The 27,730-nt window shown below is 46.4% G+C and overlaps 1 protein-coding gene across 2 annotated transcripts in view; it reads right to left on the bottom strand.

Moving 5' to 3' along the window:
• The window catches only part of LOC134931848 (uncharacterized protein HI_0077-like), an 87,875-nt gene that overhangs the window by 15,961 nt on the left and 44,184 nt on the right, over positions 1-27,730 (bottom strand). Inside the window, exons 3-6 of one of the 2 annotated variants that reach the window (XM_063925619.1) lie at positions 14,728-14,846; positions 9,915-10,017; positions 8,825-8,925; positions 8,511-8,660 (exon numbers count right to left, since the gene is read on the bottom strand). In XM_063925619.1, coding sequence (XP_063781689.1) covers positions 8,511-8,660; positions 8,825-8,925; positions 9,915-10,017; positions 14,728-14,846 — 473 coding nt within the window. The remainder of the gene's footprint in view (positions 1-8,510; positions 8,661-8,824; positions 8,926-9,914; positions 10,018-14,727; positions 14,847-27,730) is intronic. The other variant, XM_063925620.1, reaches the window with a different exon arrangement.

The raw sequence follows: 27,730 nt of genomic DNA, 5'->3' as shown, positions 1-27,730 counted from the left end.
GCACAAAGGGAAGCAAGCATGATAAGGGTCACAGCCCAGCGCTACCTAAGTAGGCTGTGGCTGTTCCTACCTGACCCAATGCCTCCTCGGATTCTGTGATCCGGTGAGGTGAAGACCCAGGGACCTCAGTGGTGTAGTGACTTCCCCAGAAGCAGTGCAGAGTGAGAAATAGAGCTCACAGAAACTCTCTATCCTAACTACTCTCGCTCTGGTTGTGTTTGTCGCCAGCATTAGGGACTAAACACCAATATACAAACATGTAGGAAATAAAACCTAACTAAAAACTAGGAGCAAAAGAAAAGTGTGCATTCTTCCAAGGCACAAAAACTAAACTAAGGCTCTGCTGCAGATGGGAGGGGTTAGAGGGGGGAGGAGTTAATGCTTTAGTTCTAGTGCCTACACTCCCATACCACACTCTAACCCCAAGTGTAATTACTACTGCAGCGTCCCCCAGATGGATGACAGAGGAATATCATGCACGTTCAGTAGACTTAACAAATAGGGGGTCATTCAGAGTTGATCGCTCGCTGCCAATTTTAGCAGTGTAGCGATCAGGTAAAAAAACGGCAAAACTGCGCATGCGTATGCACTGCAATGCGCACGCGCGTCGTACGGGTACCAAGAGCATTGTTGCTGTGCAATGCTTCTAGCGACTAATCCATTCGCACAGCCGATCGCAAGGAGATTGACAGGAAGAGGGCGTTCATGGGTGTCAACTGACCGTTTTCTGGGAGTGGTTGGGCAAACGCAGGCGTGTCCAGGCGTTTGCAGGGCGGGTATCTGCCGTCAATTCCGGGACCTCCGTCGCTAGAATCATCGCACAGGATAAGTATGCGATCGCACACTTGCAAAGCGAAAATACACTCCCGCGTGGGTTTGCACGGCTGCTAAAAGTAGCTAGCGAGCGATCCACTCGGAATGAGGGCCATAGTGTGGACGTCTCACAAGCTCCTTACTCAGGAACATTCCCTCACTGAGGTATACAACCCCCACCTCCACCCTTGCTACTCTCCCACGCACCCCCATAATCCACTCCCAGATGCTCACACTAGCGACAGCATGAGGTAATAAGACATTCAATGGCGAGCAGCAGCAGTGTAGGAGTGGGCAGTGGCTGACAGAGTCATAGAGGCGTTAGTGAGATGAGGTCAGTGTGAGACCTGGTATCCAGGCTGAGGAAAGTGTGAGATGGCCTGCTGGGCAAAGGGAAACATGGACAGTAGTTTTTGTGTTATACCTTTTCCCACTGCAAAGTGAGGACTGTCTGTCAAGAGAAAATATCAAATAATGTGAATATACCAGACCATAAATATCAATGACTGCATAAAAGTGGGAGGGCTCAAGATGCACTCAGCCAATTAGAAGTGCCTGCCGATATGTGCACATGCATCTGTGTTGTGGTCTGGATATGTACACTTGCATGAATACACTCTTTCATTACTCTGCCTATGTTTTCATGTGACTCTAGGTGCAAGGAGTCAGAAGCACAAAATGCAACCAAATCTGCATATGAATGAAGTGCAAAAAATGTAAGAGCTTACATCCAACTCTACATCAGTTCCTGTATGTTCAATCAAAATGAGGCTAATGGTTTGTAACAAAGGAAGAAGAGGCTAGAAGGACTACAAGAAGACTAACGAAATTGGGCTTAAATATTTATCTAGTAGTTGCGCAGTGAGAGCTCCGCACCCCGCTCTCACTGTCTGGACACAGTCTCTCATTCCCCCCACCTCCCCAGCGTTACCAGTGCCTGAGCAGGATTCATAGAATTGACATTACATTTTTGTGAAATGCGAGTATTCTGGCCTCTCTGGTACATATTACTCTCTTCCTGCCAAAGTAACGTAGGTACTGCTGCACTCATCCTTCAGGCAATACAACATGGTGTAAGCTCACTGGAAGTGAGCTGTAAACAAGCTTTGGTTGAAGTGCAAAGGCCAGAACCCGCTGTTACTTTACCACACATAATAGGATTTTACTTACCGGTAAATCTATTTCTCGTAGTCCGTAAAGGATGCTGGGGACTCCGTAAGGACCATGGGGAATAGACGGGCTCCGCAGGAGATAGGGCACTTTAAGAAAGCTTTGGATTCTGGGTGTGCACTGGCTCCTCCCTCTATGTCCCTCCTCCAGACCTCAGTTAGAGAAACTGTGCCCAGAGGATATGAACAGTACGAGGAAAGGATTTATGTAACCTAAGGGCGAGATTCATACCAGCCACACCAATCACACCGTATAACTTGTGATAAACTACCCAGTTTACAGTATGAACAAGTAACATAGCCTCGGTTCAAGACCCACCAACTATAACATAACCCTTATGTAAGCAATAACTATATACAAGTCTTGCAGAAGAAGTCCGCACTTGGGACGGGCACCCAGCATCCTCTACGGACTACGAGAAATAGATTTACCGGTAAGTAAAATCCTATTTTCTCTAACGTCCTAGAGGATGCTGGGGACTCCGTAAGGACCATGGGGATTATACCAAAGCTCCCAAACGGGCGGGAGAGTGCGGATGACTCTGCAGCACCGATTGAGCAAACAGGAGGTCCTCCTCAACCAGGGTATCAAACTTATAGATCTTTGCAGCTCGGCACAGTTGTAGTGCCGAGACCCCTCGGGCAGCCGCCCAAGAAGAGCCCACCTTCCTAGTGGAATGGGCCAAAACCGATTTAGGCAATGGCAATCCTGCCGTAGAATGCGCCTGCTGAATCGTGTTACAGATCCAGCGAGCAATTGTCTGCTTTGAAGCAGGAGCGCCAACCTTGTTGGCCGCATACAGAACAAACAGAGCTTCAGTCTTCCTGATCCTAGCTGTTCTGGTCACGTAAATCTTCAAAGCCCTGACCACATCCAGGGACTCGGAGTCCTCCAAGTCCCGTGTAGCCACAGGCACGACAATAGGTTGGTTCATATGAAAAGATGAGACCACCTTGGGCAGAAATTGAGGACGAGTCCTCAACTCTGCCCTATCCACGTGAAAAATCAGGTATGGGCTTTTATATGATAAAGCCGCTAATTCCGAAACACGCCTTGCAGAAGCTAAGGCCAACAACATGACCACTTTCCAAGTGAGGTATTTCAACTCCACTGTTTTGAGTGGTTCAAACCAAGGTGACTTGAGGAAACTTAATACCATGTTAAGATCCCAAGGCGCCACCGGAGGTACAAAGGGAGGCTGAATATGCAGCACTCCCTTCACAAAAGTCTGTACTTCAGGAAGAGAAGCCAATTCTTTTTGAAAGAAAATGGATAAGGCCGAAATTTGGACCTTTATGGACCCTAATTTTAGGCCCAAATTCACTCCCGTTTGAAGGAAGTGAAGCAGACGGCCCAAATGGAACTCCTCCTCCGTAGGAGCAGCTCTGGCCTCACACCAAGAAACATATTTCCGCCATATACGGTGATAATGTTTCGATGTCACATCCTTCCTAGCCTTGATCAGGGTAGGAATGACCTCCTCCGGAATCCCTTTTTCAGCTAGGATCCGGCGTTCAACCGCCATGCCGTCAAACGCAGCCGCTGTAAGTCTTGGAACAGACAGGGCCCCTGCTGCAGCAGGTCCTGCCTTAGAGGAAGAGGCCACGGATCTTCTGTGAGCAGCTCTTGCAGATCCGGATACCAAGTCCTCCTTGGCCAATCTGGAACAATGAGAATTGTTCTGACCCTTCTTAGTCTTATTAATCTCAACACCTTGGGTATGAGAGCAGAGGAGGAAACACATAGACCCATGGTGTCACCAGAGCGTCTACCACTACCGCCTGAGGGTCTCTTGACCTGGCGCAATACCTCTTTAGCTTTTTGTTGAGACGGGACGCCATCATGTCTATTTGAGGCAGTCCCCACCGATCCACGATCTGTGTGAAGACTTCTTGATGAAGTCCCCACTCTCCCGGATGCAGGTCGTGCCTGCTGAGGAAGTCCGCCTCCCAGTTGTCCACCCCCGGGATGAACACTGCTGATAGTGCGCTTACATGGCCTTCCGCCCAGCGCAGAATCCTGGTCGCCTCTGCCATGGCCACTCTGCTCCTTGTGCCGCCTTGGCGGTTTACATGAGCCACTGCCTTGATATTGTCCGACTGAATCAGAACCGGTTTGTTCTGAAGCCACTCCTCCGCCTGGCGTAGGGCGTTGTAAATGGCCCTTAACTCCAGGACATTGATGTGGAGACAAGTCTCTAGGCTTGACCAGAGACCTTGGAAATTTCTTCCCAGTGCGACAGCCCCCCAACCTCGGAGGCTCGCGTCCGTGGTCACCAGGATCCAGTCCTGAATGCCGAACCTGCGACCCTCTAGGAGGTGAGCACTGTGCAGCCACCACAGGAGAGATACCCTGGCCCTGGGAGACAGGGTGATCCGTTTCTGCATCTGTAGATGGGACCCGGGCCCATTTGTCCAATAGGTCCCATTGGAAAGTCCTCGCATGGAACCTGCCGAAGGGGATGGCCTCGTATGAAGCCACCATCTTCCCCAGAACCTTTGTGCAATGATGCACCGAAACCTTTTTTGGCTTTAAAAGGTTCCTGACCAGGGCTATGAGCTCCTGAGCCTTCTCCACCGGAAGAAAAACTCTATTTTGGTCTGTGTCTAGAATCAGGCCCAAAAGGTCAGACGCGTTGCAGGTACTAGCTGGGATTTCGGTAAATTGAGAATCCAGCCGTGCATCTGCAACGTCTTCACGGACAGAGACACGCTGTCCAGCAACTTCTCCCGAGATCTCGCCTTTATAAGGAGATCGTCCAAGTACGGGATAATTGTGATTCCCTGCTTGCGCAGGAGCACCATCATTTCCGCCATTACCTTGGTGAAAATTCTCGGGGCCGTGGACAGACCAAACGGCAACGTCTGAAATTGGTAGTGACAATCCTGTACTGCAAATCTCAGAAACGCCTGGTGAGGGGGGAAAATCGGAACATGAAGGTACGCATCCTTTATGTCCAGGAACACCATCCAATCCCCTCCCTCCAGGCTGGCGATGACCAATCTGAGCGATTCCATTTTGAACTTGAACCTTTTCAAGTACAGGTTCAGGGATTTTAGATTTAGAATGGGTCTGACCGAACCGTCCGGTTTCGGTACCACAAACAGGGATGTATAATAACCCTCTCCTTGCTGGAGATGAGGAACCTTGATTATCACCTGTTGAATGTACAATTTGTGAATTGCCACTAACACTAGCTCCCTCTCTGACGGGGAAGCCGGCAGAGCCGATTTGAAAAACCGGCGAGGGGGCATGTCTTCGAATTCCAGTCTGTATCCCTGGGAAACAATCTCTATTGCCCAGGGATCCACCTGTGATTGAACCCAGATGTGGCTGAAAAGACGAAGACGTGCCCACACTTGATCTGACCCCCCCCGGAAAGCCCCAGCGTCATGCTATGGACTTTGCGGAAGTAGGGGATGACTTATGCTCCTGGGAACTAGCTGAGTGCAGCTTTTTTCCCTTGCCTTTACCTCTGGCAACGAAGGACGATCCTCGTACCTTCTTGTTTTTATTGGAACGAAAGGACTGCATTTGATTATGTGGTACCTTCTTAGAATGCTGCGGGGGAACATAAGGTAAATACGATTTACCGGCCGTAGCAGTAGAGACTAGGTCCGAGAGGCCTTCTCCAAACAACTCTTCCCCCTTGTAAGGCAATGACTCCATATGCCGCTTTGAGTCGGCGTCTCCCGTCCACTGTCGGGTCCACAAGAGCCGCCTAGCAGAAATAGACATAGCGTTTATTCTAGAGCTTAGTAAACAAATGTCTCTCTGAGCATCCCTCATATACAAGGCAGCATCTCTGATATGCTCCATGGTCATTAGAATGGTATCCCTATCTAAGTTGTCCATCTCCGTAGATAAGGAGTCTAACCATGCCACGACAGCACTACAAACCCAGGCCGACGCCATGGCCGGCCTAACTATAGTTCCTGAATGTGTGTAAATGTGCTTCATGGTAATTTCCTGCTTGCGATCAGCAGGATCCTTGAGGGAAGCAGTATCCGGAGAAGGCAGTGCCACCTTCTTGGATAAGCGTGTCAGCGCCTTGTCTACTTTAGGCGCAGATTCCCATCGTATCCGATCCTTCTGTGGAAAAGGATACGCCATGAGAATCCTTTTGGGAACATGGAGTCTCCTATCCGGAGATTCTCAAGCCTTTTCGCATAATTCGCTTAGCTCAAATGAGGACGGAAACGTGACCTCAGGCTTTTTCCCTTTATACATGTGAACCCTCGTGTCAGGGACAGGGGGTTCCTCCGTGATATGCAAAACCTCTTTTATGGCAATAATCATGTACCTAATACCTTTTGCCACCTTCGGCTGTAATTTTGCATCCTCATAGTCGACACTAGAGTCAGTATCTGTGTCGGTATCTGTGTCAGCGACCTGGGATATGGGGCGCTTTTGAGACCCTGAAGGTCCTGGCACCACAGGGACAGGCACGGACTGGCTACCTGACTGATCCCTAGCTTCAGCTTTGTCTAATCTTTTATGCAGGAGATTTACATTTGCATTCAAGACATTCAGCATATCCACCCAGTCCGGTGTTGCCGACGGCGACCTGACATTCAAGCACTCCCCCTCCACATTAAGCGAGCCTTCCTCATCAAACATGTCGACACACACGTACCGACACACTGCACACACCCAGGGAAACTTTTTCTGAAGACAGTATCCCCTGAAAGGCCCTTTGGAGAGACAGAGAGAGAGTATGCCAGCACACACCCCAGCGCAATAACCTGGAGACCAACACAGAATGCTTTTCCCCAGCAGCGCTGTATTATACTTTATCCGCCAATTATGTGCCCCCCCCCCCCTCTCTTTTTAAACTCCCTTCACCGTGTGTAAGCAGGGGAGAGTCTGGGGAGCATCCTCTCAGCGTTTTGAGGAGAGAAATGGCGCTGGTGAGTGCTGAGGGAGAAGCCCGCCCCCTCGGCGGCGGGCTTCTGTCCCGCTCAAAATCGTGTAAAATGGCGGGGGCTCAATTATATACATATACAGTGCCCAGCTGTACATGTATATACCTATTTGCCATGTAAGAGGTGTTATTATTGCTGCCCAGGGCGCCCCCCCCTGCGCCCTGCACCCATACAGTGACCGGAGTGTGTGAGGTGATGTGGAGCAATGACGCACAGCTGCAGTGCTGTGCGTTACCTCTGTGAAGCTGAAGGCTTCTGCCGCCTGAGACGTCTTCTTGCTTCTGTTCTTCTGGCTCTGTGAGGAGAACGGCGGCGTGGCTCCGGGGGTGGACGCCCACGACGAACCTGTGTTCACCCCCTCTGAAGCTAATGGTGTCCAGTAGCCGAGGAAGCAGATCCTATCAGTTAAGTAGGTCTGCCCCTCTCTCCTCAGTCCCTCGATGCAGGGAGCCTGTTGCCAGCAGTGCTCCCTGTGAAAAAAGTAAAAATCCAAACAAAAATGCTTTCTGTAGCAAAGAACTCAAGAGAGCTCCCTACAGTGCGCCCTTCATCCTCTGGGCACAGTGTAAAACTGAGGTCTGGAGGAGGGACATAGAGGGAGGAGCCAGTGCACACCCAGAATCCAAAGCTTTCTTAAAGTGCCCTATCTCCTGCGGAGCCTGTCTATTCCCCATGGTCCTTACGGAGTCCCCAGCATCCTCTAGGACGTTAGAGAAATGGGGGGATTCAATTGTTTTTCTTGTGGCCGCCACTAGATGGCGCCCAATGGCAATTCAATTGTTCTGCTGTTCAGGAGCACATTAGCCACCGAAGACACCTTTTTTTTTCTTGCAGCTTCCTGAGGAGCGAGAAAAAATGTGTGCAAACTCGGCCCTTTGGAAGAGTTTTGCCGTTTTACGAGGCAAAATCCTGTGTGTTTGGACACGACATGCGTGATATGCATGGGCGCCCAAACACAATTTAATACTGACAATTGTTTGGGCATCTAAACAATTGATGCCCAAATCAACTGAATTCCCCCCATAATGTTTTATTACAGAATAATCTATTATGAACTGTATGCAGACTTTGGCTTATGAGAAAACATCCGGGGACATCATCTGGGGCCCTCCCTATAGCCTGGGTGTACATACGTTCCTGTGCTAAAAGACTTCTAGCATCTGTGAATGGTTTTCTCTGCAAGGTTAAGAGAGAGAGACTGTAAAGTCTTACAAAATCTATAGACTATAGCAGTGGTTTCCAAACTTTTTTGAATCACGGCGCCCTAGAATATCAGAATTTTGTTCACGGCACCCCTAGGCCAAAAATTTCTTATTGAGAAATTTAGAAAGAAATATTACATTAAGTAGATCGCGTTTATATGTCATCCTAAGGGTCAGTTGTGTGGTGAGGGACAAGATTTGCTTCTGTTTGGCCACATATTTTATGAGTGGCAGCCACCAGCACTGGTTTTGCCTATTATGTTGACCATGAATAATTTTAATTGGTCCTGGACCACCAAGCCAGGGCACCCCTACAAGTGTCCCGAGGCACCCCAGGGAGCCACGGCACACAGTTTGGGAACCTCTGGACTATAGTATTGTAAGAGTAAATATGTCTCACCAGCGTGCCTCCCTTCCCCCTCTTGATCCTGCCAGGCTGTACAATAGTAAGGCTTTCCTTGCGGCTGGGTTGTGCAGGAGGTTCTACTTGGCCAAGTTCTGTGACTTTCCAAGATTTCCACAATTCCTGTACCTGATGTGTTAGTTTTGCCTAGGATGAATACATATTTATGTATAATTATTAAATACAGTTGGTGACATTCATTAAAATGTGAAAATGATGCTGCAACCCTTCACAGGCTATCATTGTAGATTAGAAAATAAAATAATCGGTTGTTAGGAGTTATAGGCGGCATATTGTTTTCTCAGTCTCACCTTCTCTTCTGGATTTGGAGTGCAAAGTATTTTATTCGCCCAATAAGTCAAGGAGGATTCATCATCTATAACTTGTGTGCTCTCCGTAGACTCCGTATCCCCTAGAATCAGAATACTTTGCATCATCTGGAATGGCTAGCTAACGTTATGACTTAAACAGCAAATAAAGCCACTACATTAAATAAATATATTATTTAAGGAAAATATATGTGCTTTTACATAAATATAAAAATGTCCAATAATATCAATTTTGGGGGGTCATTTGTTCTGCTAACTAAATTATTGTATTATATTTTTAAATATGTCACTGTGTACATGGTAATGGATTGGCTGAGTTTAATGTTACAACATTCTGCTCGATGTAGGTAAAGACTGTACAAACGGGGGGCTTTGTCCGTGCATTCCACATGTACACAATGCACACTGTCTGGGTTGTGTTTTGTTAGGTATACTCTGCATAATATCCTAGTGAGCTGGGAGATTGTCACTTGTCGTTATATGCGTATACCTTGTAATGTGTCCTGTTTTGTATCAAAAAGTATTAATACAATTTATCATAAAAAGAAGGATCTAATTAATTTTAATTTGCCAGAATAATAGTTAGAATCAGCTTTTTGTGTTAACATTGTACTTTTTTTCACCACCTCACTATTTACCACTATATACAATGGGATCTGTCCAGGGACGGACTGGGGCCTCTTTCCGGCCCTGGCATCCACGTTCGCTTCGAGAAAGGGGAGTGCGGACACTGCAAATGGGGGTGTGCCGCGAGTCAGGGGACGTGCACTCACGGCACGCCCCCATATTGCTTAGCAACGGGTGGTGGAGACATTGCAAATGGGGGCGTGCTGCGAGTCAGGGGGCGTGGACTTGCAGCACGGCCCCATATTGCTTAGCAACGGGGCACTACGGTGGTGGCAGCAGACAAAACAGAGAGCCAGGAGCTGCGCTGTGCGCAGCGTTCCCGGCTTTCTGTGGACCGGACCGGACCACCAGCCCATCGGCCCTTCTGGCCCAGTCCACAAATCAGGAAAAACTTACATTTAGTGAATGTTAGTAACAAACTGGTTAAACATGCCACACCTCTTACCTGAGAGTTTACATTGAGTTTCCTTCCAAGGAGTAAGAGACAGGGCATTCTGAGCCATGATATAAACTTTCCCCTCGCAAAGCTTCACGTCGTATACCTGGTTCTAGAGGGTGAAATTTCTTTATTAGAACAATCAGTCTAAACACAGAGCCAGACATACCTAGCATATACCACTAGCATACGTCAGTCAAAGTTAGCATTACACAACTGCAATGGTACGTATATTTTTTATGTAAATTATTACTAAATAAAACACTGAGGTCTTTAACCACTTAACTGATGAATTTATTTTCCAAAAACTGCTCAGAAAATGTCAGGTTTTTGTTATAAGTGAATTAGGTGAAGAACATGTATTTAAACTTATACAAAATGATTTTCTTAAAAAAAAACAAAACCCACAAACAAAGAAAAGAAAAAAATATTTTTATGTTTGCACATCGGAAAATCGGATCATCACCACTGGAACATCGCGACTTTCATTTTACTAGCGGCAGACACAAGGTAAACACCAGGGGGTGGTGTTAATTTACACTTCCCCAGCAGCTGCTAATATCTGCAGCCGTCGGGTGGGGGGGTCCTGCTGTGTTGACTGATCGGGTGAGGTGATCAGTAGCATGGCAAACATTGGGGGAGGGTGCAGAGAGGCAGAGGGACCAGAATTGTGCCCTGAGGGCAGCAGCTGCAGGAAGTTTCCCTTCCTGCAGCTGCACACACTGTGTATTGGACTGGTCACATTGTTATAATGCATTAGCTGGTGTGGAATCATAAGATGAAAACATGCCAGGCAAGTGGTCAAAATGCTAAATATGTATTTGTCTAGATGGCCGCATTAAATAGAAAGGACATAATTAGGTTTTCTAGTTTTGGACCAAACAGTTACAAAAAAAAAAGGTTTTATTTTTCATATTATTAGGATGCTGTAAAATCGGTCTTCTAACTCTGAGTTGCATAGTTGAGCTACTGGAACTAGAAATTAACAGGTTACAAAAACAGAAAAAAAACTAAACTGTAAGCATTTCTTTACCAACTAATAAATATCGCCAAAGATTTGTTTTTTCTATTGAATCAAGAAAAATTATAGAATTTTCCACCTTCCCCAAATTCAATTTATGTAACTGTACACGCCTTCTTAAATTATTCTTTTTTATTATATTTTACTTTATATTTCTAGATATTTGTTTTTCCCTCCAGACTTTGTCATACTAAAGAGTGCACCTTTTTCATGTCTACCTGGAGTACAGGTGTATTAACGAGAGACTGATTCTTAGAGAGCCACAAGTTGTACTTATTGCACATGTGTTTCTGCGAGAACTGAGAAGTGAATAATACATAATGACCATTGTGAAAGGCTATAGCTAGTAGATTGGCAATTTCCATTTTATCTTCAGGCTCCTATTAATGATTGATGATTAAGGATTCTGAAAACAGAGAATTGGTGAGGTTGCCCTTAGCAACCAATCAGATGCTATCATTTTCTAAAAGGCAATATAGAAATGATAGACAGCATCTGAATGGTTGCTATGAGCAACATCACCAATTCTCTGTTTTAGAATCTTACATGTGTAAGGATCATGCTTCTATGTTTTATTCACAACTCGTAATTGTAATTATATGAATTATACTTGTATTTGTGCTGATGTGTTATAATGTTTAAATTTGTATTCATATGGTTTGTATGCTGATTGTCTGACACTGCAGAACTTGTACACAATCTATTACGCTTGCGCTCACTACTTCTTCACATTCATTAACTATATGAATAAAGTATCTGTTTCTTTGGATACTTAAATATGCCGGACTTGTATTCCCCTCCGGATTACTCAAGATGTTTCCATTTGTTCCAGATGAAGCTACATCTGACCCATATGTCAAAAAACAGAAAAACAGAACAGCAATATAGTGTAGTATGTTTTTTTACACCCAAAGTCTTGTAAGCAAAATGAGGTGTTCCCGAAGGTTTTCCTCCACCGTAGAATTTATAGATTATCGTACCGTACTCACACCAAAGTGTAGTAAGAATCACTCATAAAGGTTTCTTTATATTCCACCACCTTCCGAAATTTATGTTTGATTCATCTTGGAGATAGAGGGAGATATTGAGACAACGGAAGGTGGTGGAATATAAAGAAACCTTTATGAGTGATTCTTACTACACTTGGGTGTGAGTACGGTACGATAATCTATAAAATCTACGGTGGAGGAAAACCTTCGGGAACACCTCTTTTTGCTTACAAGACTTTGGGTGTAAAAAAACATACACTATATTGCTGTTCTGTTTTTCTATTTTTTGACATATGGGTCAGAGGAAGCTTCATCTGGAACAACTGAAAACATCTTGAGTAATCCGGTGGGGAATACAAGTCCAGCATATTTAAGTATCCAAAGAAACAGAGACTTTATTCATATGGTTAATGAATGTGAAGAAGTAGTGAGCACAAGTGTAATAGATTGTGTACCCTTTTGTTTTGAATAAGCTACGGTACGTTAGGTGAACGTACTCACACAGTTTATCGTTTGTAGCTCCTGTGTGCGCAGTGGTAGATATCCAATTGTTGTCTTTTGACTGCAGAACTTGTGTTTCCTTAGAAATAAATGATGATAATGACGACGACGATATTTAAAATGAAGAAAAAACACAAAAATAAAAACCCCTCACCTTTGATGTAGGATTCCTGCATTGACCACCCTAAAATACGTAACCCTACAACCTCCTTTCTAAACAGTTCCTATAAAACTTACATGAATTCCCCTTCAGTGCTTAAAGAACCCCCTCCCCCCTGAACCATCACTACTGTGTGACAGGATCCTATAGCTTCACCAAGTACGTGTTCAAGTTGCAATCTGGCTGGATCAGTATGAAATCTATGGCACTTAATCGTATATGGATCAAACTCCTATTTTCCTGTCGATTGTAAGTCTGGGAGCAGGGCACACTTACGTCTGTCTGTTTGTTATATTTTGTTGCTGTGTTTGTTCCTAATTGTAAAGCACTGCAGACTATGTAGGAGCTATAACAATAAATGTTAATAAATAATAATAAAAAAATGATTAGTTGTCCCTGAAGACTTAAGACAAGAAGCAATGCTCTGTATCACCTAGGGAAATGTAGTGACCCACAGAGCAGTTTTGTAGCTTATCCAATGGAAACAAAAACAAACACTTCTGCTTAAAGTATATGCAGGTCCCAGACCGAATATCTGGCCTCCTACTCAATACGCAACTGCCAAAGTTTCTGCTCCCAGAAAAGCTGCATTGTGCTATTGATTTTACAGAGCAGTACTCTCTCCCTTCCCAGTTTTAGGAGGATACTGTAGATGTCATTCAAGTTCACTGACATTACCGTGCTGTGCATCTGCGTGACACCTAGAGGGAGATTAGTGGAGGTGTTCTAGATCAGAATTAGATTCTAGCTATCATTTATCTAGTTAATTCTGTAAAATGGTAGCTATAATCCAATTGGTTGCTATGAGCAACAACCGCCACAGTGATAAGGAGACGGACAAGTAGGGTTGCCGAGACATTTGGCAAACATATAGTAGGTGTGGCCAAGTCTGGGCTCTCCATGCCCTCTTGGAAGAAGATGGGGTCAATTTATCAAACCTTCAGAAGAGAACAAGTGGGTAAACTACCCACAGCAATCTACCAGCTTCTAACAATAATTGATATAGTGCACTCTATAAAATAATAGCTAGAAGCTGATCGATGGATATGGGTTTTGCTGTGGCAGAGGACGGAGACGTTCCCCTGCCTCCAGACTTAGCCGTGCTGCACCATACAAGGCTGGGGTCCAAGTAATTAGCTCTGTAATATATACATTTCTTGCTTTCTATTGTTAACTTTGATAGACAATGTCTTGTAATGGATACTCTTGTTTAAAATGTATTCATGGTCATAAAAGAACAGTAGTAATTTATTTATTTAATATTTGGGATATCTGAGGTAAACCGGAAGTGTTCCAAATAACAGTACTGCCTTAGTGAGAGAGGCACAAAAAAAAAATCCAGAAAGCTCATCTTACATATAAAATTCATTGGTCTGTTTGTTTGTCTGCCCAGGTATGCATTCGGACTCCCTACACCGATTGGGATGAAACCGATTGGGATGAAACCAACACGAGGTGGTCCAATTGGATCCTGGCCGGCTTTTAGGGGGTTATGGACCTCCCGTTGGTGTACGTTGGACAGAACTTTGAGCCCGTGAGCCTGTTTTGGGCCTTCCACTGGATGGATTTGGTCTTTACAAAGTGATAACATAGGATCCAAGAAGACATACTAAAGGGCTGAGGTCCTGGTTGGACCTCCCGTTGGTGTAAGCCAGACGGAACTTTGACACAGGGAGCGTGTTGTGGTTCTTCCACTGGATGGATTTGGATGAAAACTTTAATGAACTGTTATAACTGACTAAAATAACCATAAATCAATTAATTAAATACTGGCAGAAATGGCGTTGGGAAGATAAATATATTGTGCACCCAAAAGCCTTGGAATAGCAACATCTTTAAACCTATTTTGAAAAGTAAACGTTATTATAAAACTGAACATAAAGTTGGGGATCAAGGCTACTGGCATCAACACCCCCCAAAAAAATAAAAAATACACTGAGCAGCCATCTCATGGGTGTGTTGGAAGAGCTACTATGCTGCCAATTATTTAAAAAAAAATGTTGGCAGTTACACCCAACTCATTAATAACTTACTAATTTGATGATTTAAACCCAGGCAACGCCGGGTACTTCCGCTAGTATATAATATAAATAACATGAAAATAAATATTATAGTTACTATTAATCACTCCATGGTGCACATATATCTGACCTGTAATCCAGAAGAAGAGGAGCCATCATCCAAGCAGAACTCAAAATCATGCCATGGACAGGTTAATGCTAAGCGCCCATTACATAGCTCCTCTATGTCCCCTTGCTCCAAGGGTCCACCTGTTGTATGTAGACAACAAATAGCAACATCAAGTAAGCAGGACATGTGATGTTTCTTTGCTTGACTACAAAATACCCTGTGAACTATACAGAATGGGACTTTGGGTGCATCGGATAAGGTGTTTTATGAAAACTTTTATGAATGTTTATACAGTATGCTTCTCGTGACTATAAAAAACAAAACATTGTCATATTATGGAGCAAGTTGAGTTGGACACAAGTAAGCTGCAATTACACTCTTACTGCGTGCATGGAACAGACTGCGTATTTTCGACTGTAAGTCTCCGCTAATGGTCCACCATGTATTGTTCCCAGTTTGCTCTCCAACTGTTCACCCAATGCCATTTATATATAAGCTCATATAGGCAGGGCCCTCCTCATTCTTGTTCTTCTCAAGAACAGTCCATGTCACCAGTGCTCTACTCCCTTCTCCCTTTTGAGACTAGTTTGCTCACTCATATGTTGGGATAGGATACAGAGGGGCAGATTTATTAAGCCTGGTGAACTGATAAATTGCATGGTGATAAAGTACCAGCCAATCAGCTCCTAACTACCATGTCACAGGCTGGGTTTGAAAAATGACAGTTAGGAGTTGACTGGCTGGTGTGTTATCACCTTCCACTTTATCACTTCACCAGGCTTAATAAATCTGCCCCAGAGTACTGAAGCAATTCCCAGCTGCGACTCACTACTGTTCACGCTTAGTTTCAGCTAGTTGCCTACACTTGCCCCTGTTATTTGTCCTACTCAGTCTGTGGTGTTATATTAATGTTAGGTTGCTTAATCAGGAATACATATGAAGTGCTAGGTTCTATCGCTCAATAAAACCAAGTGAAATGCAGACATGAAATCAGCCAGACACATATCCTGTTTAATTCATATGTGTCTCCGATTAAAGGAATATTATAGCAACCTTCATCTGGTACTTATGCTATGGCCTGCCATTGTGTTTTGTACTAATGCTCTAGTACTATCCTACATTCAATTACCCTGTTGCCACCCCAGTTACGCCCATTTAGCTACAAGTGACGATGCAATTGTGATGCACAGTATTCAGAAACGCTGGCAATGCTTACGCTCAGCTATAGAGCATGTGCAGTGCAACAGATGGCAGATCTGTCCTTTAGCGGACTTGTGTCCATCTCTGATTACAATTGATGCTTTTGAAGTGGAACAATTAACATTTTGTCAATTCCAAAAGAGGAATAATTTAATTTTCCACTTCAGAATGGATAACATTTGTCTGTACCTATATCACCATAGATCTGAGATCCTATGTACATAGAGAGGTAGTTTGTTATTTTGAATATTCTCAATGTCAGTACCTGTATTGCCTGCATATGGGTATTCTAATCCATACCAAACTACTGAAACAGTTACCTTCTCTGTGGGGTATATTCAATTAAAGTCGGATCCATTCCAACATACAATTGTCGGAATGGATCCGACAGGACCTATTCAATGAACGGCCAAATCCGACTGTCGGATTTAGCTGTTACCGGTATCCCGTCCCGCTGCTGCTGCCAGTGCCAGCCGGAGGGACGCCCAGTGCCGGCCGGGGAGCGCTGCGGGAGTGAGGAGCCTGGCCAGGTGTACGCCCTGCTATAAAGGTTCTGTGCCCTGCTGCCTCTATAGCTCGCCCCCCGTCTCATCTCCTCAATTCGACTTTTTTTAAAGTCGGATTGAGATCGTCAAAAACGGGGCCAAAAGCTGTTGAATTTGGTCCCGTATCCGACAGAAGCACGCAGATCGGCGGCTATTCCGCCTATCCACGTGCTTTCCGACAAGTCGAAATGCCCGACTTGTCGGAAAGAAATGGGGTATATTGAATAGGTCGTAACCCCTTCCGACCTAAAAAAGTTGAAAACTGCCATCTTTCCGACAAGACGGCAGTTTCGGCTGTAATTGAATATACCCATGTGTGTTCTAAATGTCCTGCCACCCACTGTTTGAGTTATAAAACGAGATTTATGGTAAGAACTTACCGTTGTTAAATCTCTTTCTGCGAGGTACACTGGGCTCCATGCAGTAGCAGACAAAAGAGATGACAACTGTCAGTAGCCACATACACCACACACTCACGACAGGAGAAAGTGTCAGCGGCTAATGCCATACCAACCCAAAGCAGCTAAGTATGTCAGGGTGGGCGCCCTGTGGAGCCCAGTGTACCTCGCAGAAAGATTTAACAACAGTAAGTTCTTACCATAAATCTTGTTTTCTGCTGCGGGGTACACTGGGCTCCACAGGGAATGACATTGGGGATGTCCTAAAGCAGTTCCTTATGGGAGGGGACGCACTGTAGTGGGCACAAGAACCCGGTGTCCAAAGGAAGCATCCTGGGAGGCGGAAGTATCGAAGGCATAAAACCTTATGAACGTGTTCACTGAGGACCACGTAGCCGCCTTGCACAATTGTTCAAGGGTCGTACCATGGCGGGCCGCCCAAGAAGGTCCAACCGACCAAGTAGAATGGGCCTTTATGGTAGCAGGAGCTGGAAGGCCAGTCTGTACATAACCATGTGCAATCACCATTCTAATCCATCTGGCTAGGGTCTGCTTGTGAGCAGGCCAGCCACGTTTGTGAAAACCAAACAGAACAAAGAGAGAGAGGCAGTTCTCTTCACGTAGATACGGAGAGCCCGTACCACATCCAAAGACCGCTCTTTGGAAGACAATTCAGGAGAGGCAAAGGCCAGAACCACAATCTCCTGATTAAGGTGGAAAGAAGACACCACCTTAGGTAAATACCCGGGACGTGTTCTAAGAACCGCCCGATCACGGTAAAAAATCAGATATGGTGACCTACAGGATAAGGCACCCAAATCCGACACCCGTTTAGCAGAGACAATAGCCAGCAGAAACAAAACCTTAAGAGAAAGCCACTTAAGGTCTGCAGAATGAAGGGGCTCAAACGGAGACTCTTGCAACGCCTCTAGAACCACCGACAAGTCCCAAGGAGCCACAGGCGGGACATAAGGAGGCTGAATCCGCAACACACCCTGAGTGAACGTATGAACATCAGGTAAAGTCGCAATTTTTCTCTGGAACCAAACCGACAAGGCAGAAATATGAACCTTGATGGAGGCCAGACGAAGGCTTAAGTCCAGGCCCTGTTGTAGAAAGGCCAAAAGTTTGGCCGTATTAAACTTGTAAGCGTCATGATTGTTAGATGCGCACTAAGCAAAGTAAGAATTCCAGACCCTATGGTAAATCCAAACAGAAGACGGTTTCCGGGCCTTCAACATAGTTTGAATGACCGCCTCAGAAAAACCTTTGGCCCTCAAGACGGAAGCTTCAAGAGCCACACCGTCAAAGGCAACCGGGCTAAATCCTGATATACACAGGGGCCCTGAACAAGATCTGGGTGCTGTGGAAGTAGAAGGGTACGCTCTATTGAGAGACCCTGAAGGTCTGAGAATCAATGCCGTCTGGGCCACGCGGGAGCGTTCGATTCCTCCTTCTTCATTCAACTTCCTTATTACCCTGGGCAGGAGTGACACCGGAGGGAACACGTATGGCAGCTGAAAGTTCCATGGAATTGCCAGTGCGTCCACGAACCCTGCTAGAGTATCCCTTATCCTTGCTCCGAAGACCGGAACCTTGTGATTGTGTCGAGACGCCATCAGGTCCACATCTGGAAGGCCCCACCTGTCCACGAGGAGTTGAAACACTTCTGGATGGAGGCTCCACTCTCCGGCATGTATGTTCTGACGACTGAGAAAGTCCGCTTCCCATTTAGGACCCCCGGGATGAATACTGCCGATATGGCTGGCAGATGGCGTTCCGCCCACTGAAGAATCCTTGATACTTCCCTCATTGCCATGCGGCTTCGAGTGCCGCCTTGATGATTGATGTACGCCACTGTGGTGGCGCAGTCCGACTGTACTTGAACAGGTCTGCTCTGTATTAAATGCTGGGCCAAGTTCAATGAGTTGAACACCGCCCGCAATTCCAGAATGTTTATCGGGAGGAGAGACTCCTCCTTGGTCCACCGACCCTGAAGGGAGTGTTGCTCCAACACCGCGCCCCAACCTCTCAGACTGGCATCCATCGTCAGAAGGACCCAGTTGGAGATCCAGAAGGGACGACCCCTGCTCAATCGTTGGTCCTGAAGCCACCAGCTCAGTGACAGACGGACCTCAGGAGACAAGGAGATCATTTGAGACCTGATCCGGTGAGGTAGGCCATCCCACTAGGCAAGAATCAGCTTCTGCAGAGGGCGGGAATGGAATTGAGCGTACTCCACCATGTCGAAAGCCGACACCAGGAGACCTAGCACTTGCATTGCCGTATGTATCGACACTTGCGGACGAGATAGGAAGCATCGAATCCTGTTCTGAAGCTTCAGGACTTTCTCCTAAGACAAGAACAACTGCTGGTTGTGAGTGTCCAACTACGCCCCCAGGTGCACCATGCTCTGAGCAGGGACCAGGGAAGATTTCTTCCAGTTGATGAGCCACCCGTGGCCTTGCAGAAACTGGACAGTCAGATCCAGATGGCGTAGGAGAATTTCTGGGGAATTTGCCAGGACCAACAAGTCGTCCAGGTACGGTAGAATCCTGACCCTTGATGGCGGAGTACAGCCGTCATTACCGCCATGACCTTGGTGAAGACTCGCGGAGCAGTGGTCAAACCAAAATGTAACGCCCAAAATTGGTAATGGAAGTTGCCAACCGCAAACCTCAGGTACTGCTGATACGACACTGCAATGGGAATATGCAGGTAAGCATCCTGTATGTCCAGGGAGACCATATAATCCCCAGGTTCCAAGGCCAAAACAATAGAGCGAAGAGTTTCCATACGAGACTTGGAGATCCTCACAAATTTGTTCAAGGACTTGAGGTTGAGAATGGGCCGGGAGGACCTATTCGGTTTCGGGACTAGGAACAGCGGTGAATAGTACCCCTTGCCTCTCTGAGCCAGAACCTGCACTACCACTCCTGTGTACAGGAGGGACTGTACCACTGAATGAAGAGTTTTTGCCTTCACCTGATACGAAGGGACATCTGTCTGGCAAAATCGATGAGGGGGACGATTCTTGAAGGATACGGCGTAACCTCGAGTGACGACTTCCCGTACCCAGGCATCGGAAGTGGACCTCAACCATTCCTGGGTATACCCTAGAAGTCGGCCCCCCACCCTGGGATCCCCCAGAGGAAGGCCCGCCCCGTCATGCGGCAGGCTTTTCAGTTTTGGAAGCAGGCTGACGGGCAGCCCAGGCCCTTTTGGGTATGGCCTTACTGGGTTTGGAAGTGCGAACCTGTTTCCGGTATGCCTGACCTTTTGCTTTCCCTGAAGGACGAAAGGAGCGAAATGGAGTACTTTTAGCCTTCGGCACTAGGTAGACATGCTGTTTTAGCAGAGGCTAAGTCAGCCACTATCTTGTTGAGGTCTTCTCCGAAAAGAATGTCTCCCTTAAAAGGGAGTACCTCCAGGGTTTTCTTAGAGTCCAGATCCACAGAGCAGGACCGTAACCAGAGAATCCGGCGAGCCCAAATGGACGTAGTAGAAGCCTTGGCTGCCAGAATACCGGCATCAGAAGCCGCCTCCTTAATGTAATGAGAAGCTGTGACAATATAAGACAGACATTGTCTAGCATGATCAGAAGCGTTGGAAGGCAACTCCGCCTCCAGCTCCTGAGTCCACGCTTCAACAGCCTCTGCAGCCCATGTCGCTGCAATGGTGGGCATATGCGCAGCACCAGTTAGGTTGTAAATTGTCTTTAAACAACCCTCCACACGCTTATCCGTCGGTTCTTTCAGAGAAGTGACGGTAGTTACCGGCAGAGCTGAGGATACCACCAGCCGCGCCACCTGCGAATCCACTGGCATGGGCTGTTTCCTAATTTTTACTTAGCTCCGCGGCGAGGGGGTAGCGAGCCAGCATCTTCTTGTGAAGCGTGAATTTCTTTCCTGGATTTTCCCATGACTCCTGACGTAAGTCAACTAAATGGTCAGAATGAGGTAAAACTTGTTTAACCACTTTCTAACGTTTAAACCTGTCCGGTTTCTTAGGGGCAGTATCAGGGTCCGGGTCATCAGTAATTTGAAGAATGGTCCTGATAGCCTCCAACAAGTCAGGAACGTCCACCTGTGAAACAGATTCCCCATCAGAAGCGTCGGGATCAGAATCTGTGGGGTCAGTATAAACGCCATCCTCATCAGACGAGGAGTCTGGGACGTTGGTGGATTGTGAGGAAGTAATGGCCCGCTTAGAGGACCCCTTGGTCTTAGGCGGGCGAGGGTTAGACTTCTGAGTAGTCAGTGATTGGTTCAATTGCTGTAACTGAGCGGACAGTTGATCTGCCCATGGCGGGTTAACCACGGTGACCATAAGTGGTTGTACCGGCACAGGAGTTCCCATAGGGGGCGTTAGTCTAGTTACTAGTGTATTCAATAGCGTAGAGAAGGTAGCCCAAGGTGGGTCATTTTGAACCCCCATTGCTACAGTCCCACTTGGGGGTAAGGATCCCCCAGAACCTGAACCCTCAGCTGCTATGTTTTCCTCAAATGTGTCTGCAGCGTCACCACCACGCAATGTGGGATCAGCTCCAGCACCATTGTCCTTTGTAGCTGACATATCTATTATCATGTATCTATTATCATGTGGGATTTATATCTGGTTACGGTTATCATTCAGGGTGCTGGGGGAAACCAATTGCCTTTTTTCTTGCTCAGAAATACCCCTCCCTTTTGAGCACCTGAATGATATCACTAAGCTAATTGAGCATCTACCAATATATATGTTTGTTGTGAGAGGCAGAGAGGTTCCTGCATTAGGAGGAGGTGCAGGCCCTGACATGCCACATGGAGCATTATGGGGTTGCTCCAATGGTAGGTAGCTCTTAGCTTAGACATATTGTAGTAAGGAGCCATTATCATGTGGCTCCTTGCTGGTTAATCTTAGACCCAGATTGGGGTAATGGAGGTGTGAGGTGCGGTGCCTCTGGACTGGCTGAGATGGATGGCTTTAGTGTGGCATACCTTTACATTCTATTAACACTTTTCACTTATTAATTTCTTAACACTATTTCTCTATTTTAATTGCATTTCATTTTTGTATCACTTTCTCTATAGCTTCGGCTTCCTAAATACTAATTTATTAACACTATAGTTTTTTCACTGGTATGCTACGCTGGGCTTTCTGGCTTATGCTGGTGTTTTGGGGTGCCACACCCTGCACCTAGATATAGCGCTAGGGACCCCAAATATACAGAGACGCCTTGATGCGGCTTTGGGGCTTATTCACAAATTTGCGCAAATATGTGTAACGAAGATCTCTGAATTCTATTATCATGTGGAATTTATATCTGGTTACGGTTATCATTCAGGGTGCTGGGGGAAACCAATTGCCTTTTTTCTTGCTCAGAAATACCCCTCCCTTTTGAGCACCTGAATGATATCACTAAGCTAATTGAGCATCTACCAATATATATGTTTGTTGTGAGAGGCAGAGAGGTTCCTGCATTAGGAGGAGGTGCAGGCCCTGACATGCCACATGGAGCATTATGGGGTTGCTCCAATGGTAGGTAGCTCTTAGCTTAGACATATTGTAGTAAGGAGCCATTATCATGTGGCTCCTTGCTGGTTAATCTTAGACCCAGATTGGGGTAATGGAGGTGTGAGGTGCGGTGCCTCTGGACTGGCTGAGCTGGATGGCTTTAGTGTGGCATACCTTTACATTCTATTAACACTTTTCACTTATTAATTTCTTAACACTATTTCTCTATTTTAATTGCATTTCATTTTTGTATCACTTTCTCTATAGCTTCGGCTTCCTAAATACTAATTTATTAACACTATAGTTTTTTCACTGGTATGCTACACTGGGCTTTCTGGCTTATGCTGGTGTTTTGGGGTGCCACACCCTGCACCTAGATATAGCGCTAGGGACCCCAAATATACAGAGACGCCTTGATGTGGCTTCGGGGCTTATTCAAACATTTGCGCAAATATGTGTAACGAAGATCTCTGAATTCTATTATCATGTGGGATTTATATCTGGTTACGGTTATCATTCAGGGTGCTGGGGGAAACCAACTGCCTTTTTTCTTGCTCAGAAATACCCCTCCCTTTTGAGCACCTGAATAATATCACTAAGCTAATTGAGCATCTACCAATATATATGTTTGTTGTGAGAGGCAGAGAGGTTCCTGCATTAGGAGGAGGTGCAGGCCCTGACATGCCACATGGAGCATTATGGGGTTGCTCCAATGGTAGGTAGCTCTTAGCTTAGACATATTGTAGTAAGGAGCCATTATCATGTGGCTCCTTGCTGGTTAATCTTAGACCCAGATTGGGGTAATGGAGGTGTGAGGTGCGGTGCCTCTGGACTGGCTGAGATGGATGGCTTTAGTGTGGCATACCTTTACATTCTATTAACACTTTTCACTTATTAATTTCTTAACACTATTTCTCTATTTTAATTGCATTTCATTTTTGTATCACTTTCTCTATAGCTTCGGCTTCCTAAATACTAATTTATTAACACTATAGTTTTTTCACTGGTATGCTACGCTGGGCTTTCTGGCTTATGCTGGTGTTTTGGGGTGCCACACCCTGCACCTAGATATAGCGCTAGGGACCCCAAATATACAGAGACGCCTTGATGCGGCTTTGGGGCTTATTCACACATTTTTTGCGCAAATATGTGTAACGAAGATCTCTGAATTCTATTATCATGTGGGATTTATATCTGGTTACGGTTATCATTCAGGGTGCTGGGGGAAACCATTTGCCTTTTTTCTTGCTCAGAAATACCCCTCCCTTTTGAGCACCTGAATGATATCACTAAGCTAATTGAGCATCTACCAATATATATGTTAGCTGACATATCTGAAAGCTCAATACAAGGCAACACAGTACAATATCAGCAGCACAATACCTGACAAGAACCCCCTGTGCAGTGTATCAGCACAAACAGGGAATTCAAGAGGTATATGGTGACTAGAAATCAGAGAAAAATACGCACTGAGTATAACCTGTGAACTACCTATATTAAATGATAAACCTGACGCACTTAGCCCCCTCAGGTTATAGAATATAGGGATAGCAATCTGAGTGAGATACACGAAATGGAGGTCACACAGCAGCTATATGCACACACACATAGTCACATTGTACAATGCAGAAAATAGGATTTTAATACCTACCGGTAAATCCCTTCTGGATCTACGGACTAGGAGAAAAGGATTTACCGGTAGGTATTAAAATCCTATTTTCTCTTACGTCCTAGAGGATGCTGGGGACTCCAAAAGGACCATGGGGTCTATACCAAAGCTCCAGACCGGGCGGGAGAGTGCGGACGACTCTGCAGCACCGATTGAGCAAACATGAGGTCCTCCTCAGCCAGGGTATCAAACTTGTAGAACTTAGCAAAAGTGTTTGAACCCGACCACGTAGCAGCTCGGCAAAGTTGAAGTGCTGAGACCCCTCGGGGAGCCGCCCCCAAGATGAGCCCACCTTCCTGGTAGAATGGGCCTTTACTGACTTTGGCAACGGCAACCCAGCCGAAGAATGAGCGTGCTGAATCGTATTACAAATCCAGCGTGCAATAGTCTGCTTGGAAGCAGGATTTCCAATCTTGTTGGAAGCATACAGGACAAACAGAGCCTCCGTTTTCCTAGAGATTTTGGCACTGCCGCAGCATCCATAGCCACAGGTACCACAATAGGTTGATTTATGTGAAACGAAGAAACCACCTTCGGCAGAAATAGTTGACGAGTCCTCAATTCCACTCTATCCACATGAAAAATCAAATATGGGCTCTTGTGAGACAAAGCCGCCAATTCTGACACTCGTCTGGCAGACACCAAGGCCAAAAGCATAACCACTTTCCAAGTGAGAAACTTTAACTCAACCTTACGCAAAGGTTCAAACCAGTGAGACATAAGAAACTGTAACACCACTTCAAGATCCCACGGGAGCTGTTTTGGTTTCACACCACGACACATATTTTCTCCAAATACGGTGATAATGCTTCGCCGTGACCTCCTTTCTAGCCTTAAGGAGAGTGGGGATGACTTCCCCGGGAATACCTTTACGAGCTAGGATTTGGCGTTCAACCTCCACGCCGTCAAACGCAGCCGTGGTAAGTCCGGAAATACGCATGGCCCCTGCAGTAACAGGTCCTCTCTGAGAGGAAGCGGCCAAGGATCTTCTATGAGCAATTCCTGAAGATCCAGATAACAGGCCCTCTGTGGCCAATCTGGAACGACGAGTATGGCCTGAACCCTTGTTCGTCTTATGATCCTCAACACTCTTGGAATGAGAGGAAGTGAAGGGAACACATACACCGACTGAAACACCCACGGAGTTACCTGGGCGTCCACTGCACTGGCTTGGGGGTCCCTTGACCTGGAACAATACCTCGGAAGCTTCATGTTGAGGCGAGACGCCATCATGTCTATTTGAGGAATTCCCCAACGCCTTGTCACTTCTGCAAATACCTCTTGATGAAGGGCCCACTCTCCAGGATGGAGATCGTGTCTGCTGAGGAAGTCTGCTTCCCAGTTGTCCACGCCCGGAAGAAAGACTGCTGACAGAGCGCTCACGTGCTGTTCCGCCCAGCGGAGAACTCTTGTGGCCTCCGCCATTGCCGCTCTGCTCCTTGTTCCGCCCTGGCGGTTTACGTACGCCACCGCTGTTATGTTGTCCGACTGAATCAGGACAGGTAGACCTTGAAGAAGGTTTTTCGCCTACAGAAGGCAGTTGTAAATGGCTCTTAACTCCAGAACATTTATGTGGAGACAAGATTCCTGGCTTGACCATTTTCCCTGGAAACTTCTTTCTTGTGTGACTGCACCCCAGCCTCGGAGACTTGCATCTGTGGTCAGCAGGACCCAATCCTGGATTCCGAACCTGCGTCCCTCTAGAAGGTGAGAACTTTGCAGCCACCACAGGAGAAAAATTCTGGTCCTGGAAGATAGACTTATTTTCCGGTGCATGTGCAGGTGAGACCCGGACCATTTGTTCAGCAGGTCCCACTGAAACACCTGGGCATGAAACCTGCCAAACGGAATGGCTTCGTAAACCGCAACCATCTTCCCTAGCACTCGAGTGCATTGATGAATCGACACTCTTACCGGTTTCAGAATCTCCTTGACCATGGTCTGGATTTCCAAAGCTTTTTCTGCCGGAAGAAACACTCTCTGTAGTTCCGTGTCTAGGATCATGCCCAAGAAGGGCTGCCGAGTTGTCGGGATCAACTGAGACTTTGGCAAATTTAGAATCCAACCATGATGTTGCAGAACCGTCAGGGAGAGATCCACATTTCTTAGCAACTGCTCTTTTGATCTCGCCTTTACAAGGAGAGCGTCCAAGTCCGGGATAATTGTGACACCCCGCTTGCGTAGGAGTACCATAATTTCCGCCATCACCTTGGTGAAGACCCTCGGGGCCGTAGAAAGCCCAAACGGCAACGTCTGAAATTGGTAATGACAATCCTGCACCGCAAATCTCAGGAAGGCCTGATGAGGAGGATATATCGGGACGTGTAAGTAGGCATCTTTTATGTCGACTGACGCCATAAAATCCCCCCCTTCTAGGCTGGAAACCACAGCTCGAAGAGATTCCATCTTGAATTTGAAAGTTTTGAAGTACGGATTGAGGGATTTTAGGTTCAGGATTGGTCTGACCGAGCCGACCGGCTTTGGCACGACAAAGAGGCTCGAATAGAACCCTTCCCCCCGTTGGGACGGGGGAACCGGGACAATGACCCTCTGTTGACACAGCTTTTGTATCGCATCATTTACTACTTCTCTTTCTGGAATAGAAACTGGCAAGACTGATTTGAAAAAGCGGCCGGGGGGCATTTCCTGAAATTCCAGTTTGTACCCCTGGGACACTATGTCTAAGACCCAAGGATCTAGGCCCGATTGAAACCAGACCTGACTGAAGATTCGGAGACGGCCCCCCACCGGCACGGACTCCCGTAGGGGAGCCCCAGCGTCATGCGGTGGAGTTGGCAGAGGCGGGGGAGGACTTTTGGTCCTGGGCGCCAGACACAGCAGGCGACCTTTTTCCCCTTCCTCTACCTTTTGAAGCGAGGAAGGACGAGCCCCTTCCTTTTTTGTATTTTTTAGGCCGAAAGAACTGCATCTGATAATGGGGCGCCTTCTTCTGTTGTGCGGGAACATAAGGAAGAAAAGATGACTTACCCGCAGTAGCGGTAGACACCAGGTCAGCAAGGCTGTCACCAAACAAGACACTACCTTTAAAAGGGAGAGCTTCCATAGCTTTCTTGGAGTGGCATCAGCCTTCCATTGATGAATCCACAGCGCCCTCCTGGCCGAGACCGCCATGGCATTGGCCCTTGATCCCAAGAGGCCAATATCCCTCGCCGCATCTTTTAGGTAAGCTGCAGCGTCCCTGATATAACCAAGAGTCAAAAGAATGTTATCCTTATCAAGGGTATCCATATCAGATGCCAAATTATCAGCCCACTTAGCAATAGCACTACTCACCCACGCCGACGCCACGGCAGGCCTGAGGAGTGCACCAGTAGTGACGAAAATGGCCTTCAATGTCGTTTCCTGCTTGCGATCCGCCGGATCCTTGAGGGCAGCCGTGTCAGGAGATGGAAGCGCCACCTTCTTGGACAGTCGGGACAGAGCCTTGTCCACATTGGGAGACGACTCCCATTTCTCCCTGTCGTTAGAGGGGAAAGCATATGCCATAAAAATTCTCTTGGGAATCTGCCACCTTTTGTCAGGCGACTCCCAAGCCTTTTCACAAAGAGCGTTCAGTTCATGAGAGGGGGGAAACGTCACCTCAGGCTTTTTTCCCTTATACAAACAAACCCTCATATCTGGAACAGCAGGCACTTCAGAAATATGTAAAACATCTTTAATAGCCACAATCATGTACTGAATACTCTTAACCAATT

This window comes from Pseudophryne corroboree, chromosome 6 (genome assembly GCF_028390025.1).
Source record: "Pseudophryne corroboree isolate aPseCor3 chromosome 6, aPseCor3.hap2, whole genome shotgun sequence".
NCBI lineage: Eukaryota > Metazoa > Chordata > Amphibia > Anura > Myobatrachidae > Pseudophryne > Pseudophryne corroboree.
This window is presented reverse-complemented; position numbering and strand designations above follow the sequence as displayed.